The 13144-nt window shown below is 35.9% G+C and overlaps 2 protein-coding genes across 2 annotated transcripts; both read right to left on the bottom strand.

Moving 5' to 3' along the window:
- Positions 1-1641: 1641 nt before the first annotated feature.
- LOC7467392 (non-specific lipid transfer protein GPI-anchored 20) lies at positions 1642-2126 on the bottom strand. Its single transcript, XM_002313328.2, has 2 exons — positions 1793-2126; positions 1642-1670 (listed from the first exon to the last, which is right to left on the bottom strand). Exons 1-2 carry the CDS (start codon positions 2124-2126, stop codon positions 1642-1644), a joined length of 363 nt encoding a protein of 120 aa, XP_002313364.1.
- Positions 2127-4015: 1889 nt separating this feature from the next.
- LOC7467391 (DDT domain-containing protein PTM) lies at positions 4016-12546 on the bottom strand. The gene is made up of 9 exons (XM_002313327.4): positions 10382-12546; positions 9668-10273; positions 8047-9154; positions 7318-7606; positions 7086-7210; positions 6435-6892; positions 6227-6255; positions 5474-6109; positions 4016-5303 (listed from the first exon to the last, which is right to left on the bottom strand). Exons 1-9 carry the CDS (start codon positions 12271-12273, stop codon positions 4642-4644), a joined length of 5805 nt encoding a protein of 1934 aa, XP_002313363.2. The 5' UTR covers positions 12274-12546; the 3' UTR covers positions 4016-4641.
- Between the last annotated feature and the right edge of the window lie 598 nt (positions 12547-13144).

The raw sequence follows: 13144 nt of genomic DNA on the forward strand, positions 1-13144 counted from the left end.
TCACACCGTCTTCTTCTTGATGGGGCAATGCATGATGTCGATGTTAGGACGGTTTGTCGCCGATAGTGTTTTTTTTCTTTTTTTCTTTCTTTCTTTTCTCTTTTCTCTCTCCTCCCCTCAAAATTCATGTTGACCATTCCATTTCAAAGTTATTCTCTTATTTGTTGAGATTTCAACTTTGGTCCTTATTCTTTTGATTTCTAATTTTTGTTCTTAATCTCTTTGTAAAATTTTGATTTGTTTTCAATTTCATTCCTCAATCTCAATTTATAATATGTTATTTTTTTTCAATTTGATCCCCATTTTTTTCTTTTGTTAAATTGATTTTTCTTTTCAATTTCACCATTTAATCTATTTTTTTTGTTATTTTCTTTTAATTTTGATCTTCATTTTTTTAGTTGCTATTTTTATTTTGAATCCTTTTGCATAATAGATTTTTTTTTCAATTTCATCATTCAATATTTGATTGGCTGGAAATTGGACTTCATGGTTTTTGTAGACAAGGTGCTTCCGGTATAATGACTTGGGTCACGAGTTTAAGAAATTAACGCAGGTTAACATTGTTTTTTTTTCTTATTTTCCTTTCCGATTTAGTCATTTGACATTGTTTTTTATATAAAAAAAAAACTTCATGATTTTATTCATTTTTTTTATATCGGGTTATCCCGATCTGATGATTAGGACAGCAGTTTTGAAAAGTTAACCCGAGTTGACTCAATCTTTTAATGGAGTCTGTTTTTTTTTTAATTTTAATCTTTTTCAGTTTCGTCCTTTAAATTTTGGTTCTTTTGTAAATTAATCTTCATCATTTTTATCGTTTTGACTTTTATTGATGTATCCCATCAACATGATTTGAGTTGCAGAGTTTGGTCATCTTACCTAGTTTTGATTTTCTTTTAGGTCTTTTTAATTTTTAATTTTTTTTGGTTTTACCCTTTAACATTTAGTTTGATAAGAATTAGGCTTTGTGAATTTTTTCATGTTTGCTTTTTGTTGAGTTATTATTCTATTTAATTTTATTCTTCTGTATTTAATTGGCTGAAAATTGAAATACATTATTTTTTTTCTAAGTTATCACGAATACTTTGTTTTATTTGGTCTATTTGTTTTTGTTGTCAAATTTTTTTATTCTAATTTAAATAAAATCAATTTATTTACGATAGAGTCACAAATTTTCTATTCTTTTTTAAAATATGTTTTTATTGTCTAAATATTATTTTTTACACACAAAAATCAATCTGGATAACGGTGTAAGCCGGGTCCACAAAACTAGTGATTTGCTAAATGATATCAAACCATCCCATCTGGATTTCTATTATTTTAATTATTAGATACAATACTCAATTAAAAAAACAGCATGTTAATGCTTTGCAATTGTATTTATTGCCACTCATGTGGGGTGGTAGAAATTGGAACGAAAATAAAATTAGTAGTTTGGAATGCTAAGAATTTTGAAATCCCAATATTTCATGTGAAATTAATTATTATTATTATTATTTCTTTTTGTAAGAATCAGATAAAGCAAACCCTTTTGACATACATGAAAAACGATTACACTGTCATGCATATATATGCAGTTGTGTGTATATTAATTCGATTTCATATACCACACAGAGCTATCCTCTCTTCTACTCAATTGTCTCAAACAAAATTAGGAGGAACGGTGTAACCTGCAAAAAAAAAATGTATTAGCTCTATGACAATACAAGAACAATGAATAATGGGGAAATTAAACAATTATGTAAAATTAATTAAAACTGTGAAATCTCTAGACAGTAATAGATAGACTTACTTCCGCATACAGTTCCTGGTGGGATAGTAAGGCCACAAGTTCGTGCAACAAAGACCGCCTTGTCCATGCTAAACACCTTTTGCGTAGCTGGGGTAACAAGCTTGCACACACAAGGAAGGTCTCCTACTGTGACTTGTTTCGCCGCTTGACAACAAGCGTCAGAGGGTAGGACTCTTGGGCCTGGAATTCGAACGAATTGGGAGCATTTGGATACGAGAGAAGTAACAGTTTCGTTGCATGAGGCTGCCACCTTTTGGTTGCCCAGAATATGGATTCCGACGATCAACAACATTGCCAAGGCCAATCCATGACGATGAGTATTAGTGGTTGCCATTTCTTTCACAAGGTATATATGCCCCTGACTGCTCGAAGCTAGGGTTGATCTTGAATATTGCTTGTGAGTTGTGACATATCTGATCCAAAAGACGGTGTTATATAGATGAAGGGGCTGTGCTCGCTTTAATTACCTCTGTTTTGCAGTTTAAGGTATTAATGCAGGAATCGAAGAAAAAAAGGAATTAAATCTGGGGTAGCTGGGTAGTTTTCCACTTAATATTTAACTATGGATTTTTGAATTCACGAGATAGAATTTTCTTTCTTAAAAAGACTGGATCTTGCGTAAAATCTTCCAAGATTATTTTCCAAAACATGGTGGTTTGAGATCTTTATTTCCAAGTATTATTTTTCTTTTATAGAAGCAAGAGATAATATAAGAAAATAATTAAGGATCTTCTATGTTGGCCTTGGCAAAAGGCCGTTCAAGATTAATGTTGAGTCCATTTCCTAGTCAGAGATAGAGTTGAATTTGCACATTAATGTTGACATATATTTTTTTTATTGAGATATAAAAAAAATAGTAAATATTTTTCTTTTTAAATATAGTAGAAGTCTTCAATTTTGGCATGTAGAATTTTTTTTAAGGTAAGTAATATGATATATTTGGTATTTATCAATAAAGTTTTTTAAAATACTAAATATTCCTTTTATTTTATATACAATTAAATTATTTCTAATTTTGGTGTGTGTGTGTGTGAGATACCTTAATGATTTGTGACTTTTTACACCATACAATGTCAAACAAGAAAATATATCATTTAGCTTTTTATATAATTTTCTTTTGATGTAACAATAGATTACTAATTATTAATATGGTTTAGTTATAAGTGATTATTGTCAATGCTTGGTTTAAACATAGTTTTTAAATCTAATTCGAGACAAGTTATAAGTGATTATTGTCAATGCTTGGTTTAAACATAGTTTTTAAACCTAATTTGAGACAAGTTTACATATTAGATAAATTAACCTGAATTGATTTATTTTTTTTATTTTATAAAATGAAAAAATAAAAATTTTGAATAAAAAAAAATTTCAATGAATTTTAATTTAGCAGACCAAGTTGCAAGTCAACCTAATTTTTAACCGGATTACACTAAATCAATTTTTCCCTTATATTTGTTGAAGCTCAACCCACCTAGGCTCCTACTTAGTTGACCAGGTCAGATGGGGTTACGAAATAGTAGGTTTGAGCTATTGATTTCTCGATTCTTTTGTTTCCAGGGAGAAAAGTTGGCTAAAATGTCCCTTCAAGTTAAAGAGTGTAGGATGCAAGTTATGGGGATAGACAGAACGATTGTGCATGACACACATACAAGCATCATGTTCCACTTGTCTTGTCTTGTAACAGTAGAGAATGGAGAAATCTCTTAGAGAGGAGAAACACTTAGTTGCCTATAGAGGGAGCCAACAAGAGAGAACCTTAATCAACCATAGATAAAAAGGCAAAGAGATTGACACAAGGAGAAAAGAGAAATAGAAGGGAGGAATTCTCATCTTTTTCTTTTTTTCTTTTTTATATATGGACAGAATGTGATTCTCTCCACTCCTTGCATCTTTCTCTCTTAATGTCACCTTGCTGAAAATGGTCAGCAACCTAAGGACTATGTAAGACCAGAAAGAACCGTTCAATTCCACTGCGTGACATGCTTACAAAAGTTGGTATTCTCCTAAAATTTTGCTCCACTCGTAGTACGTATCTGCATGAAATTTACTTGTGCGCTTTGTTGACAAGCAACACACACAGCTATGCACGCACATTAGCATTCTACCATATCTAATGCGTTCCATATAAACAGGTGTGTGCATATCCCACGTAAATACATGCAAGTTTGTGTTCCTCTGTTTCATACGAAATCAATTCTACTAGTTGATACGAATTCAAGGTGGTTGAAATAAACAAGCACATATGAATTCCATTTGATTATATTGATGTTAGTTATATTTACACGAGTTTACAGAGTTAACAGCTACTTTTCAATAGAAAATCAATCTGAAAAAAATGAAGTTAAAAAACCAAATACAGAACTGCTACCACAACTCAGTTATGGAACAATGTGCTACTCTTCATAAACCCTCACGAAACCTATTGCTACCAATTCCAAGCCTCAAGCTCTCCCAATTAACCTAATCCTCCTTGCTAGCTATCGGGAAAGAAAAAATTATATAATATATATATAAAAGGAAAATGCCATCAGACCTGGTAAAAGATGCTCCTACACATGCTTCCCAAGCACGAACTGAGTAAATTCCATCCTTTAAGACAGCAATGACATGGAGCAATCTTCATAGAGATTGAAAGCTGTTAGAGAAACTACCTCCTCAAATAAACTCCTTGTTTTTAGTTTTCAAAGAATCTTCCCAGTGTATTTTATAAGCTTCTGCCATGAATATCAAGAACATTAGAAGATTTACAGTTAACTCTGAACTTGAAAATAACTCTAGCCTCTACTGTTCCTGTCTCACCAGTTAAATGACAGACGGTGGACCTAATCTACAATTGTTTCACTCTCATCTTACAATTCAGTCGATGCCATGAATGATTGTGGTTGCATCTTGATGGTTTCTATAAAGGATCCATCAATTGGTAATTTCAGGGAGGGTGTTGTTAAGCTATCCTTTGCACCATCTGGTCCTAATGAAGCCAATCCAGTTTCTATCAAATCCACACCAACCTTGCAGGAAGAGAGCTGTGCGGCATCATCTGAAGTTACAATACCATCATCTCCTGATTTAATTGTGTTCTCTTCGACCAAATGACTTTCATTAGGTGATGTTAGTAAATCTGGTTTCAAATTCTCGTGCAAAGTTTGAATTGCATCAGTATTCTCAATCACATTTGCAAGTGCATGCCCATTTTCTGCTTCCAACTTAGACTCGGACACAAAACTCTGATTTGAATCCAGAGCAGTACCTAATTGCCCCTCTACATGAACAGACTCAGACACAAGAAGTGAACCTGGATGATCCTCCTCTTGATGAAGGGTACCATCAGTCTCTTCCTTGGGTAATTCAGTCCCAACATCATTTTGTACCTCAGCTATTTCAACCTCATGGCTTGTGGTTGCTGCATGCGGGCAGATAGGAGGAGTCTTCTTAAGGCACATATGGCACCTAAAACCAATGAGCTTATTTATGTTCTCCGCATCAAGTCCAAATGCATCTCCATGAAACCACTCTGCATAAAGCATGTTAGAGTGAAAACATTACTATGAAAAAAAAAAGGGGGGGTGGTGAATGGGTGGGGGGAGGAAACCTAATGTATCAACAGATAATATATTTTTCATTAGTTTCCAATAATTCAATTAACTAAATGGAAAAGGACATAAAGAATAATAACATAGTTACCTCCACAAATCTCACAAGAAATATAATTTGAAATAGATGTATATCCTGCTTCACAGCAAAGGTGGCATTTAGGTTGATCATCAATGGCACTCTCTGATGGGGCAATAAGGCTTTTCTCCCTAAAATGTGTCACCCGTTCATCATCTGAATTTCTAGACAACAGAAGACCATTGCGCCAGTAACTATGACAAGTATCTGTTCTCTTCTTATGCAACAAAGTACCTCTCTTTGGTTTCTTATTTGCCCCCTTCTTGGATTTGGCTGGTCTTCCTCTCTTGCGTCCTACAACCTTCTTGTTTTGCAATGCTTTCTGTTTAGCTTTCCTAGCTGAACAACGTAGTGGTACAACAGTAACCTTCCTGTTTCGTGATTGTAGTGGTTGTGAACCCCTCAATGCTTTTTTACTGTTCTTCAGTCGCACCGAATTTCTAACTACAGTGGCCTTTTTTGATTTTTGCTCCTGAACTTTTGTGCTCTTGATGCTATTTTTTCTTCTTTTAGTGTCAGTCTTCACCGTTTTTGCATTTGTCTTCACCGTTTTTGCATTTTTCCCATAGTGACATCGGTGGCATGTATATATACATTTGGCTGTGATGGCACCAGCAGATTTCCTCACATGCCTTTTGTGAAAAAATCCTGAAAAATTGTATCATATTTGTAAGATATAAAACTTAAATGAAAAAGGAGAGTGAGTGCCAAATTTCAGATTTAATCCTGTGATTATTGTGGCATTTATAAGGAAGAACTGCTTACCCTTGCAATTCTGACAGCAGACAGCTTCCCTGGTTAGATATCATAAGAAAGGAAATTAATATTTGCAATGAAATAAATATTAAAAGGAACAAAAAAGACCAACACAAATGACTTTAAACAAAAAGGTGCATATAATAAGTAATCATGCTGTCAAATTTTAACAGTGTCCGAGAAATGAAAAAAAATCAACATTTTAAAATTAAATTACCTGATCGGAACATCTTTGTGACAATGCCCGCACTGATGGTACTCAGATCTTTCTGCTCTTGCAAAAAGATAAGAAAACCCTCTTTGCTTCAAGGGCTTCTTCACTAACACACTAGCCTCAGAGAGTTTCCCAGAATTCATCTTACTAGATCTGCGAGCAATTTTTCTCTCTTCAAAACTTTTCAAGAGATAAAAGGGAACATAAGATTCATTTAACCAATACTTCTTCCTTTCACTGGAGGATTCTTCAATCATAGACCCATTTTTTAAAACAATTTCAGGAATACTTCTCCTCTTGCCAAAATCAAGAAGATACTTTGTCCCTTCTTCTACACACTTCCTGCGAATAATTACCTTCTTGAACAACCTGAAAGATTTTCTAAGCTCCTTGTCCAACATAGACAAAGGATGAGTGTTCTGAATTTCATCCCACCTAATGTTCGAATCAAACTCTCTAACCTGGAAAGGTCATACAATTAAATTAAATAGATGGAACCAGCAGAAAGGAAGCTGAAAACAGACATTGTTATCATACAGCCGACATTTGCAATTAGATGTAGTAGCCACATAGATGAGGTTGAGAAAACAAACCATGAAGGTGATTACCATGATCAAGAAAAATTGAAAGGGAAAAGAAAAACGAGTACCGTACCTGCAAAGCAAGCTGTTCTACAGTCACTGATGACTCAACGGCAGCTTGCCAGGTAACATGTTTACTTCTCTTTGCAAAATCTGAATTCTCAGGATATAATATGCCCGCTATCTTCATGCAACCAGCTGCAGAATTTCAAACTTTAAACATATTCAGAATAATACTTAGTTGACTGAAAAGCAAAAACTACCACCCCAAAGTAAAAAGAAGAAAGAGAAGAAGAATTGCAGACCTTGTCTGGCAGCCTTGGATGTCAAGGAGCAAGGTAAAACCTTCCAACTGAACAGCCGGCGAGAAAGCCTACCACCTCTCCACCAAAACATACCCAATCCGCTGGCAGGATTTGCGCAAGGATTTGACTGACATTCTGTGGACCTAACCCTTTTCCTGCCAATCCCATTCTTTAATGATGCACGTGAGGAAGCAGTCACAAAATGAGAAGATGATCCCATCGTGACACCAGAGTCCACATGTTTCACCCAGTCTGCTGAAAGTGCAAGACGCCGCACATTTGCCTCTAACTGCATAATTAGCCATTTGAATTTAAGATAATGCATCAAGGAATAACTGTGGTAAAGATTGTTACAGCTTGGACCAACTTGGTCTGTTCTGGGCCAAGGAGTCCAGGACTACCATCCCAACTTGTTATGCTAAGAATGAGACTAGATAAGTTCAACAAACAAATATAAGAAATCCAGGTTCGAAGACAACATTGGCTGTCCTAAATCAACTTATTGCTGAAACCCAGATTAAGGCAAGATAGAAGTTTGAATAATATTTTAAAATCAAGTGAGCAGGGTATAAGAGCTTTCAAACGAGATAGGCTCTGCATGTCAGTTTGAAGTTTGAACCTTGAAATGGATTCAACCTTGAATAAAAAAATCTTGAAGAAATGAAATGCAATATCAATTCTGCTCAGTGCTGAGTCTGCTGACCATCAAGGTAAAAGAGAAGTCCTTACTTTGAGCAGTAAATGTTTAACTGTTGCAATATCAGATGCCTTAAGAATGCTTTTACGCCAAAGCTTGGTATAATGTGGATTCAGCCATGGACCCAGTAGCAGCCCCTGAAGCCGATCTTCAATCAAGAGAATATGACATATTAAATCGACAAGATAGCCTTTCCTGTTTCTTTTGGTTTTGAGACTGATCACCTCACTCTCAGACCCTTCCTGAACAGGACCCAGACTCATATTAAACAAGCAATCTGGCTCATCGGTGGTAGCTCTGCAAGAGAAGCACCATCCACATTTTTCTTTCTGGACTTCAGCATTTAGACTAGGAATACTTGACCAACGGAACCTGTTGGATTTCTTTAAAATGACCTTCATCTGAGCTAAAGCCATTTCCTCGTCTGATTTTATGGAGTTTTCAGTGGTCTTGTCTGATGATTTAGACAATAACACTTCCGCAATTGAAGCAGATGTATAACCAAAACTGTAATAGTTCATGTACTCAGTTCTGGGCTGCACCTGTAATGTGACCTCATCTGTTGCCTTTACAGCAGATGAAGGACATCTGGTGGGAGGAGAACATCGATTCTTTTCTTGTTTAACATCCAAAATGTTGGAAGTCATAGAAAAGTCTCCCACGAGAGGGGACTTTTCTGGAACCTCAGTTTCATTTGAGAAGCCAGCAGATCTGTTAGAACAGTCAGGCCCCTTCTGAAAGTTCTGGTCCCCAAAATTGATTTGGGTGGTTTCAGCTGATCCTTCAGAACTCATGCATGTCGGGCTCACAACAGACTTTGAAAACTCAAAATCAAGATGACCACAACATCTATTAGCAAACTTTTCCAGGTTTTGTCCATCAGCAGTCTCAATTTTAGTTGCACATGTTTCTAAAGATGCCGAGGTACATGCAGGTATGCTCATGTCTAAGCTTGTTGTATGCTTTACTGAACTCAAATTGCTTGATCCGTACAAAGTAACAGGAATATCCCAGTGCTTGTGGATAGCCTCCAAAATGCTACCATAAATCATCTCTGAAGACTTTAGCACTTCAATAACAGCACTAAGATCATCCCTTTGGTAATAATTGAATGAGAGTTCGAAGTCACATGCATCTGACCTGCAAGGTCAACAATACATGAAAAGATATGCATTTGCTGAAGCAAGATGGATCATAAAATAACTGTAGTTCAAATACTATGACCACGCAAGTTTAATATTAAAGGGATATCATCACAATCACAAACTTGTCTCCCTAGGTAAAAGAAGGAAACTATACCAAATCAATAGTGTAAAGTTATTGTTAATGGCATGCTAGACAATGCCATCGACTAGTGAAAAGAAATCTTATGGCTACTACCAATTAATTAGTCATATAAATTTGTTGACTTGGGATATTGATGATCTTAAATTTTTAAACCAATATAAGAATATACGAACTTCAACACTTCTTCAAATATTACAGTTTCAGGAAACTACCAACTAAACGGACCTTCATTACATTGCTTTCATTGTTTTGTTAAATACTTTGGAGCCTGTATTCTACATGCCAGCTACTCAAACAATAAAGATAGCAAAAATAGCAACACAAATGATCACCGATACCAATTCATGATCAAAAGGAAAAACTTACACCAACAAGAAACCACAGCTGCTAAAATATAGCCGGTTGTGAGGATCAACTCCCAATAGCTCTGCTCCACGAAGCAACTTTCGAGATTTCATCCACGGTTTCTGCCTGTCAATTGCACACTCAGGACAATACCAGTCTCCCTCTGGCAAAGAGTTATTGGCAACACCTACACACTTTGCATGATATGCAGCAGGACAACCATCACAGCATATTAAATTCCCATCCATCTTACAAAGGCAGCATTCATCACTATTCCAGTCATCATCAGCATCCTCCGTTAGGCATGAGTTACCTGAGACATCCATCGCAATCTTCCTTTTCTTGCAAGCCCCAGGACTCATATTTCGATCAAAATCCATGTCCGGTTCAGCTCCTGAAGATCTCCTATTAAGCTCCGACCTAATGGCCTCCACCTCAATCATGTCATCACAAAGACACTGTAGCATCTCCAACTTTACAGATACAGGTTGTTTGTGGTAGTCACTTCTGAACAGATTCAATCTACTAAGATCAAATCCAGGTTTCAACCCTGAACCATGGATCAGGAGGTACTCAACCATGAAAACAGGCCATGTAATCAAGTCCAACAAGCCCCAATCAAGGCTCCTACATTGATAATCAATTTAGACAATAAATACTAATAAACCCAAGTTTCAAATGTAAACCAAATCAACTTCAACAAAAATAAAAGGTAGGAAGAACCAAAAAGAATACCTCAGGCAATTAGAAGCAGATTCAGAACCTTCATTTGAAAGGTGCTCCAAATGCTTTCTTAGAATTTCCAAAATTGAAACATGAATAAAATCAAATAAAGAACTTGGAGAGTTACCCTTCAGTGCTGCCACAAATTCCTCCAACCCAAATGGACTTAAGAACAACAAAGTGCTAAATGACCTCAAACAGGCATAAACTGAGAATAGGTCAAGTACTGGAATTCCACTCAAATTTAAATTCTGTGAAGAAGGAGGTAATTGCAACTTTGGATGAAGAACCACAGGCTCTTCAGGCCATTCATGATGTGATTTAACAGGTTTGTCCTCTGTCAATGCACTAACTACAGGAGACATTGATAAATCTTTTAGCAAGTTGTTTTTAGCTGACCCTCTACGAGCACTTCTTCTCAAGACTGTTGTTTCTTGCATAGAATTCCCATTATCCAAAAATTTTCTCCTCTTTCTAGCACTAGCACTGACCTCTCTATATGAACTTCCAATATCACCAAGGTTCCCATCAACTCTGACCGTACAATCTTCCCTAACAACATTAGCATCTAAGAGAATTATTTTTTCTGGAATCGAATTCAAATTATCTGCAAGTTTTCTCCTCCTCCCACGCCTCTGACTACCACTCCCCACCATACAATCATCCCCAACAGCATTAGCATCTGAGAGAACAGTCACTTCTGGAGTAGAATTCAAATTATCTGCAAGCTTTCTCCTCCTCCCGCGCCTCCGACTACCACTCCCCACCATACAATCATCCCCAACAGCATTAGCATCTGAGAGAACAGTCACTTCTGGAGTAGAATTCAAATTATCAGGAAGCTTTCTCCTCCTCCTCCCCCTCTTCCGACTTCCGCTCTCCTCTTTATACACACTTGCTGAATCAATCACCTCTGGAAAATGCTCCTTGACATCCTTAACATCCACCACTCCAACAGAATCAAAAGCCCTAAAATCTTCACAGGAAACAATATTCACCTCCTCTATTCTCTCAACCAACCCCGAACACGAATCATTAGAGACATGAACTCCTTGCAATTTCCCATTAGGAATGGCACTTTCGAAATGACTTTTCTCATCCTCCTCCATCCTTTGAATCTCAAAATTCGTAGTCTCTTCCATCTGCCCTTCAAAACCAACACCCATCTCATCCTTCATTTCATCACCAATCCCCAAATTCAAATCAAACCCACATTCCCTCTTTTGGGTCCCTACAACTTTACACTCCAAATCAACCTCCTTAAAATTCTCATCCACATCACCACTCACATCCAAATTCAAGTCAATACACCCTCTCTTCTTCCCTTCAAAATCAACGCTTAAATTGTTATTATTGTTACTATTACTGTTATGATTATAATTAGGATTGGGATTGGGATTACCCTCCTCTTCCTCCTCATTTAAATCAAAATTGAACCCGGCATTTAAATCAAAAACCCCCTCTCTCAAATCCTCCACAGCCCCACTTCCTTTCTCCAGGGTTTCATTCAAATCAACATTAATATCAACATTTCCCCTCAAATCCCCGACAAACCCATCATTCAAATCAACATTTCTATTCATATCCAAATACCCATTAGCCTCAACAACCCCAGAATTACCTGACTCTCCGCTCTCAGGCTTCTTAGGCTCAGCACGCCGACGCTTCTTGAGCTTCCGTCCCAAACGAGGCTTGGGGTCAACAGGCCCGGCAGCAGAAACACCGGCGGCTTCTTTCTCCTCTTCTAACAGAGAAGCAACTTTAGAGAAATCAAGCTCTTCGAAATCACCGTCCTCGTATTTGATCTCGAAGAATCCAGACGACTCGTCGTAGGATTTGACATATCCTTTGAAGACACCAAACCCATTAAACTTCTTATTAACTGATTTACCTACAAACTCCATAATCTTTTTTCTCCTACTTCGATCTCTGTTTGGGAAAAAAACATTGAGGAGTTCGAATTTGTAGAGAATGAGAAATGCTGGGTTTTGGCTATTACTTTTGTTGGGGCTTTCTCTCTTTAAAAAACATGAGCTTGGATGCTTCTTTCTTTTTCTTTTTTTTAAGAGAGTTGGAGAGAAAGAGGGTGGTTTGCTTTGATTTTCTCTCTCTAAAAGGTGGTTCAAACGTGCACAGAGAGAGAGAGAGAGAGAGAGAAGCAATGACTTTTCTTCCCTTGTTGGAGAAATGGGTGTATTATAGTCGGTAGTTTGGACAAAAAAATATATACATATATCTTATAACTAACTACCTAGGACTTTATTACATAAAAAGAAATAAATCCAAAACAATCAAAATGTTAATTCTAAGTGTTTGTTCACAGGTACAATAAGATTGATTTGTAACTGTCATGTTTAGAAAGAAAAAAAACCAATGAACTAGGATTATTCTCTAAGATTAAAAACAAAATAAATAACCAAAATCTTAAAAATCCTAAATAAATGATATATTAGGTAATTAGATTCATGTAATGATTTATTTAGATTACGTTCAAAATATGAATCTTTAGATGATGCTCGTGTACCCTTTTATTTCTAACCATAGTTTTTTTAGATTACGTTCAAAATATGAATATATTTTTCTTAAAAAATATCAAGTTACTAATAATTTTTTAGTATTTTCTTAATATAAATTTAAAATAAAAAATATTCTAATATATTTTTAAATAAAAAATACTTTTAACACAAAATCTTAGACATTCAATGTAACATTTGGGAATCAATTCTAAAAAATAATTAAAGAAAATCTTGAATTGAAGCACCTTATCACTCAAAT

This window comes from Populus trichocarpa, chromosome 9 (genome assembly GCF_000002775.5).
Source record: "Populus trichocarpa isolate Nisqually-1 chromosome 9, P.trichocarpa_v4.1, whole genome shotgun sequence".
NCBI lineage: Eukaryota > Viridiplantae > Streptophyta > Magnoliopsida > Malpighiales > Salicaceae > Populus > Populus trichocarpa.

Excerpts from the sequence above, each read along its gene's own strand:
- LOC7467391 (XM_002313327.4), bottom strand. The coding sequence starts at position 12,273 with ATGGAGTTTGTAGGTAAATCAGTTAATAAGAAGTTTAATGGGTTTGGT. Across the intron at positions 9,155-9,667 it reads AGCTGTGGTTTCTTGTTGGT|GTCAGATGCATGTGACTTCG; the intron begins GTAAGTTTTTCC and ends TTGACCTTGCAG. Across the intron at positions 5,304-5,473 it reads TTCTTGTGAGATTTGTGGAG|AGTGGTTTCATGGAGATGCA; the intron begins GTAACTATGTTA and ends TGCTTTATGCAG.
- LOC7467392 (XM_002313328.2), bottom strand. The coding sequence starts at position 2,126 with ATGGCAACCACTAATACTCATCGTCATGGATTGGCCTTGGCAATGTTG. Across the intron at positions 1,671-1,792 it reads ACCAGGAACTGTATGCGGAA|GTTACACCGTTCCTCCTAAT; the intron begins GTAAGTCTATCT and ends TTTTTTTTGCAG.